The sequence below is a fragment of the Triticum aestivum genome, chromosome 2A (assembly GCF_018294505.1).
Source record: "Triticum aestivum cultivar Chinese Spring chromosome 2A, IWGSC CS RefSeq v2.1, whole genome shotgun sequence".
Taxonomy (NCBI): domain Eukaryota; kingdom Viridiplantae; phylum Streptophyta; class Magnoliopsida; order Poales; family Poaceae; genus Triticum; species Triticum aestivum.
In genome coordinates, this window is record NC_057797.1 from 14,899,203 (window position 1) to 14,906,235 (window position 7,033).

General features: G+C 45.5%; 1 protein-coding gene across 1 annotated transcript in view; it reads left to right on the forward strand.

Moving 5' to 3' along the window:
• Nucleotides 1-5,587: 5,587 nt before the first annotated feature.
• LOC123184281 (probable amidase At4g34880) overlaps nucleotides 5,588-7,033 on the forward strand; it is a 4,696-nt gene continuing 3,250 nt past the window's right edge. Inside the window, exons 1-2 of the mRNA XM_044596427.1 lie at nucleotides 5,588-6,128; nucleotides 6,402-6,616. Of these exons, the coding sequence (XP_044452362.1) occupies nucleotides 5,604-6,128; nucleotides 6,402-6,616 (740 nt within the window). The 5' untranslated portion in view covers nucleotides 5,588-5,603. The remainder of the gene's footprint in view (nucleotides 6,129-6,401; nucleotides 6,617-7,033) is intronic.

The following is a 7,033-nucleotide window of genomic DNA, read 5'->3' on the forward strand; positions in this document are numbered from 1 at the left end:
GGATGACACGTGGCATTTACAAATCACAAAGCATCTACCCCACCCTCCATTAGATGCTTTATGATTTGTGAATGCCACATGTCATCCATTAGGTTGGGTCTCACCTGCTAGCCCGTGAGACTTGGTCTCATATAATTTTTTTCCGTTCAGTAGGGAGGGGGAAGGAGCCGTAATCACAATGCGTATCTTAACATCTACCATATGAAGGTTTGTCTTGGTGAAATAGACATCGGGACTCAGAACGAGACGATGCGTCTATCGCAGCTTCCTTCACCGCTGACTGGCCAACTCAGTTGGAAGGTTTTGTATCATAAGGCTAGTCATAGTGGAGAGTAATTTATACTAGTTTCATGCATATGACACTAGTGTAAGTTACTACCTTCATAGTGTAAAGTAACATAGTAGTAGTGTCATAGATGACTTCATTTATTATCTTGTAGTATCATTTTCTCTTGGGAAGCATTATGGTACCGTAACATATTAGGCTAGTCATAGTGGGAGTAACTTAGGTAGTAACATAGCGCACTTCAAGAAAAATTTTCTTATGTGGCATGTAGTTAATGAGGTGGGAGGTGTTTAGAGTAACATATTATGTTACTATAACATAATGCTTCTCGAGAAAGAATGAGTCTACAAGCTAATAAATGAAGCCATCTATGACAATACTACTATGTTACTTTGCATTATGAAGGTAATAACTTTGACTAGTGTCATATGCATGACACTAGTATGAGTCACTTCCCACCATGACCAACCTTATGTTACCACAGACATCTCTCTCTTCGGTAACTACTTGTCACATAAGTAAATTTGCCTTGGGGTGCGTTATGTTACTATGCCCTCCGTCCAGGTGCAAAGGGCATCTTACACAGTTGCATTACAACCTAGGTGCGTGAAGATTTGATGGATGATATTAAACCAAAAATCAATGACAATGATGGCTCCTATATATTTGGCCCTCTTGAAGAATTTGGAGGAGCCAACCACTATACGCTAGTTTTCCGTGTCATTAATTTCTAAAGAGCAGCATGCAAATCCTATTTACTGCGGCAGCCAATGAAAATAACAGCATGCAAAGTGAAAATTATCACAGAGAATGAGGAGCTCCTTCTACATAAGGTAACTGATATATTTGAAATACTAAATTTTCATTAGAGACCCCTATGCACCTCGACGAAGGGAGTAGCTAACTTACTCCCACTATGACTAACCTAATAAGGAAAAGCATGATGGGGCACTCCTCTAGCTAGGACGCTTGTCGGCTCGTCCTTTTAGACATGGAGTAGATCACCTAGATGTGCAACAACTACGGCCTGGCGAGCACATCTCCGCTGTTGTTTCCCATGCCACATGACTCTGATTCATGATGGCTGACGTAAGGAACAGATTCGCGGTGACAAGCTCACCCCTAAGTTATCGAGTGCTTCTATTCTATGCTTTAAGAGTAGGCGGAGGTAGGTGGCAAATCGCCTCACATGCTCTCATATGGGCCAGCCTTAGCATGACCCATCAGTTCATTGTTCTTTATTTTTGTTATATAATTCAGAAAAAAAATGTAGTTACAAGAATTTATGGAAAACACCCTCAAAGAATGCAAAAAATGAGAAATGTCCACATATTTGGAGAATAAAATGTTTGGATTTTGTTTACAACATTCATTTTTTTGCGAGAAAAAGTAGGGTATTTATTTCAGATTCACAGGATTACAATCGGCGGCGACAAGTTTAACGATATAAGAAAGAGGGTGTGTAAGCCAGCACGCAGTATAGTGCTATCCCCGCTACAAGCAAAATTCGCTAAACAATCTACAACCCTATTTTGTTCATGAGTGATTTTTACAGGAGTATACACCCTATCTTCTAGTAGAAGTTTCATCTCTGTAATCAAATGGCCATACGTTGATCTGTCTAAAGAACGGTCCTTGATCACCGATAATGGTGTGGTATAGTCAAACTGGATCATTACTGGTAGGGCAGTCCACTGGATCGCCAATTCAAGACCCTCCATTATCGCATGTAACTCCACCTCCAAAGCTTCATTGCAGTGGTATAACCGCCTCTACGCCGCAAAAATTATCGCTCCCTTGTCGTATCTCAAAACCATTCCTGTACCAGCCGAACCGTCCTCTTTAAGAAAAGATCCATCCACAGATAAAGCACCCCAACCAGATGGTAGGTTGTGGTCATGGATGGTTCGGCGGTTTCGGTTTGGTTTGAGGCAACTGTCTATATCGAACACCAGGGATTTTCCTTTATTGCCTCCTCAACAGTAAGTTCGCACATTTGACTCACTGAGTTAAGATAGCTGCTCAGGAACAAGCTGACACTTCCGTAGGGGGAATTGATTTGCCATGATATAGCTCATTCTGGATGTGCCATATAAGCCATTGAAGGAGCAGAAGCATGTCATGTGTTCTCTCAAGTTGATCAACAAGAACGTGAAGCAACTATTCGTTCCCAGTCCACATAACTTCCATACTATCTGGTATGGGCCATTGGAGCTTCGTTGCATCCCAAAGAGTTGCAGCATTCGGGCAAGCTACGAGTGCATGAAATGACAATTTTTCCTTCCGGCCACAAATAGGGCATGCTACATGGGTTCAGTGGCGAATCTAGACAGAAAATAGAGGGTGGGCTCAAAGTTTATGCAAGTCTGTATCATGCAAATATATGTTGGGTTGGGCTGGCATGTGGCTGAGTTGGGCCTTGAGACTAGTAGTAAAAAACCTTTTTTCAGCTCTGCTGGAGGGGGGGCTCAAGCCTGTTAAAGCCCCCCTAGTAGATTCGCCCCTGCATGGGTTCCAATACGAAGGTAGTTCTTCTCCAAATTAGTATCTAGACCTCCAGACGCTACTTTCCCCTCATTTTATGCAGGACTGATGCCTTCCAAATCAGGTTCCACAAGGGACGATTGCCTCCAGGTCTTGAACTACTAGCTCCGGAACAAGTGACTTTCCTCATATGGTCTGCCATGGCTAATGGTACGCAGACTAGACTGAGAAAGAGAGTCGGACTTTTCCAGCGGCCAATCAATAAAATCATCGAGCAACCTAGGTGAAGTTCATATTTTCAGTATTTCATCCACATCCACAGGCAGAAAATATTTTTTGATTACGAAAAAACTAACGTCTACACGTGTGGCATCTTGCACATCGTCCACACGCCTTCATTGCCATTCATTTTGACACGTGTGAACACATGACATTAGCAGAAATCTTTTTGGTTTTTGGCTTAAAAATATTTTATCTTCTAATTAAAAAATGAAATTAAAAATCTGTTTTCACCATTAAATCCGTCTCGGCAAGATCTTTAAAACTAGACCCCATGTTCGTATGTTTCGACGAAAAAAAAATTGCCATGATGTTTACACTGTAGTTGTCATAGTGCTTAACCTAAAGTTGCTTGTGGCAATTTTAGTTTGTAGAGCATGCCAAGTTTAGTATTTTGATGATGGCAATTCCAGTACTTTGACCATAAAAATTATTTTTTGTATGAACCATGGCAATTTTAAGTGCATGTATCATGACAATTTTAGTTTATGGTTCATGGCAAGTCTGGTTTCTTAATTCCATGTTTTATAATATGTCAAAGTTTACTTTTAAATATGGAAGAAAATAGCTGAAACATATTATGGCAACTTCAGTGTAAACACCATGGTAATTCATGTGCAATAGACATGGCAACTTTTAACCAAAAAAATTGTCAAAATATATTGATATGAAATCTAGTTTCGAAGATCTCGTCATGAGGGATTTAATGGTGAAAACGGATCTTCAATCGGATTTTTCATTTAAGAGATAAAATATTTTAAAAGCTGAAAATCAAAAATATTCTCACATGCATGCATACGATAACGTGGCGCGGTCTGTGTGCTATAGGACGTGTAGGCAGGTTTCGCTCCCACCACACGTGTGGGCATTAGCATTGTCCTTTGATTAAATCCATCTTCCATACCCCATTATGATCAATAAAGTCTGATACCTTGAACCGGTAGATTCCCTTCAATGAAACCATGGTGTCCGCCACGAGGGATCCACGAATTACGCCAAGTATGTATCTTCCACCAACCATGATGTGTTCCGGCCAATGCGAAGACGGTAGTTGAAGGATGATTAGACGAAGGTGTTGTTTGTTAACGGCTCTTGCACAAATTTGAGAAGTTTGAGGAGGCTTTTCAAACCTTCCCTCCTCTCGTGGTATCCTCTTTGTTTTGGCAGGCAGCCAACCGCCACCATCCACCTCCATGCCGGCGACACCCAGCCCTCCCTACCATCTGTGGCAACCAGGGATCGCCAAACTCCCGAGTGCCTTCTCCTCGCCCAACGGCTAGCCTCGTGAGCCAAATCACCATGATCACTAACACCCCGAGAACCATTCTTCCGTCGACTACCTGATGCGTTGATTTCGGAGTGAAGTGCATTGTAGGTTCATGAACTGTTCAGGGGTGTCACATATGTCCTTAAATTATGAAATCATCATCCAGATCCTCGAAGTGTAGTAAGTGTGTCATGCTTGGTAAAATATAGGCCCTTGGGCTATTCTAGTGTTGGACTAGTTTTTTAGCGAGGATAACTTCCGGTCTATTCATCAACTATCAAGATTGTACAAAGAACATCAAACTAAAAAAATACGTCTAGGTCCGTAGACCACTTAGCGACGACTACTAGCACTGAAGCAAGCCGAAAGCGCCGCTATCCTCGCCCCTCCCTCATCGGAGTCGAACAAACCTCATCGTAGTAGACAGTCAAAAAGTCGTCGTCCTAATACCCCATAGGACCAACACACTAGAGCAGCAAGCGCCGCTGATGAAGAGAAACGTACATCGAAAGGATCCAACATGTAGACACACGAACACAAAAGAATGAAGACATGATCCACGTGGATCCACATGAAGACAAAACGCCGATAGAATCCTGCAAGATTTACCGGAGACAAACCTTCACATGCCCTCCGACGATGTTAGAAACGCCACCGGAACGGGGACTAGACGGGGATCGCCTCTCTGAGCAGGATACAAACTCTAACAAAACTCAAAAGAGCATGAAAAAACGGAGACCTCCCACCAGTGATCTACATGACACCTACAATGGCAATGCACTTCACTCTTGATTTCGCGTGTGCGCATCTGTCGGAGAAGTAGGAGGCCACATAATCAACATTGTTGAAAGCTTAAAAAAATACAGAAAAATGTGTGCATGAGTGTCAAGTCTAGGACTTGAACTCTGGTGGGCTGGTTCGACCACTTACATCCTTGACAACCATTGTCAATGCCCTTAGAAGGAATCAGGGTGTTTCCCGGTTCCGTTGGCCCAACTAAACTTGTTTTGACCACTTGCGTTTGGATTACCCATTGGCAAGACATGTACGGCGACTTGCAGCATGTACGCTTGCTTGCTTGTATAATTTGCCAATTGGAGTCCCTCACATGACACCCATCACCATGGCCGGTGCCTATCTAGCGAAACAATCATTTTTTTTATCGTGGGAAAGGTATTAATCTATGCTGTTCTCCATCGATAAGCCATTGTATTGCAGCGACGGGATTTGAACGCAGTTCAGTCCACACTACACCTCACATTTGGACGTGCCGGCGTTAGCTCCAGCATGCCTCGGCCGCTGCTGGCAGTGGCCGCCATGGTGCTCGTGCTGGCCGCCGCTGGCGCCCATGGCTTCGAGATCGAGGAGGCGACCTTGGCCAGCATCCAGCTCGGCTTCAACAACGGCAGCCTCACCTCCGTGGAGCTCGTCCGCTTCTACCTGGACCGCATCCGCGGCCTCAACCCGCTCCTCCGCGCCGTCATCGAGGTCAACCCGGACGCGCTCCGGCAGGCCGCGCGCGCCGACGCAGAGCGCCGCTCCTCTTCCTCCGGCAAGTGCGTGACCGCCGGCGGGCCGCTGCACGGCGTGCCCGTCCTGCTCAAGGACAACATCGCCACCCGCGACGCGCTCAACACGACCGCCGGGTCCTTCGCTCTCCTCGGCTCCGTGGCCAGGCGGGACGCCGGCGTGGTGCGTCGGCTGCGGCGCGCGGGCGCCGTGGTGCTCGGCAAGGCCAACATGGACGAGTGGGCCAACTTCCGCAGCCTCGCCGGCACCGACGGCTGGAGCGCGCGCGGCGGCCAGGCCCGGGTAAGGAACTACACAAGCACACATCTAGCAGTGGCGGAAACAGGCCTGGGGCAGTTAGGGCTATAGTCCCAGGTCTAGAAACAACTTCCTTCATAATTTCTTCATGCAAAGCATAGAAAATCATAGAAGTTTATCACTCAACATAGCACACCCCCAGGCGTAATCTACATCTAGCTCCGTCACTGACATCTAGTGATCCTCTCACTCTGCTTTCTCCAATGGCGAACGAACTAATCCTAATCCTCTTGTGTTGCTCTGTGTTCTGTGGTGTAGAACCCGTACGTGCTGTCGGCGAGCCCGTGTGGGTCGAGCACGGGGTCGGCGATCGCGGCGGCGGCGAGCATGGCGGCGGTGACGCTGGGGACGGAGACGGACGGCTCGATACTCTGCCCGGCGTCGCTGAACTCGGTGGTGGGGATCAAGCCCACTCTGGGGTTGACCAGCCGGGCCGGGGTCGTCCCCATCACACCACGCCAAGATACCGTCGGGTAAGTGATTGATTTAATTAACTGATCCCTGCGTGTATCCATACACCATCGATCTAACCAATGAATGAGATATAGTAATAATTCGTTAAACAAGTACTCGCTCCCTTCCCAAAGAAATATAAGAGTGTTCGATCAGTATGGTATATCCCAAAATAAATGTCTTGATCTTAGTACAAAGTGGGACGAAGGGACTATATCACTAGATCCATAGTTTTTTCAACAATACGCAAAGACTTGTCTTTTTTCCACTGACGGAACGAGCTAGATTCGTAGTAAAATGATGTTTCCAGCGGTAGTATATCGTTTGTAATACGCAACTGCTATTACATTGGTCAAACTGCCGATCTAGAGATTCGTGCAAGCATTATTACAAATCCGAAAGGAGACACTGTTTATGATGAATAATACTACACCTAC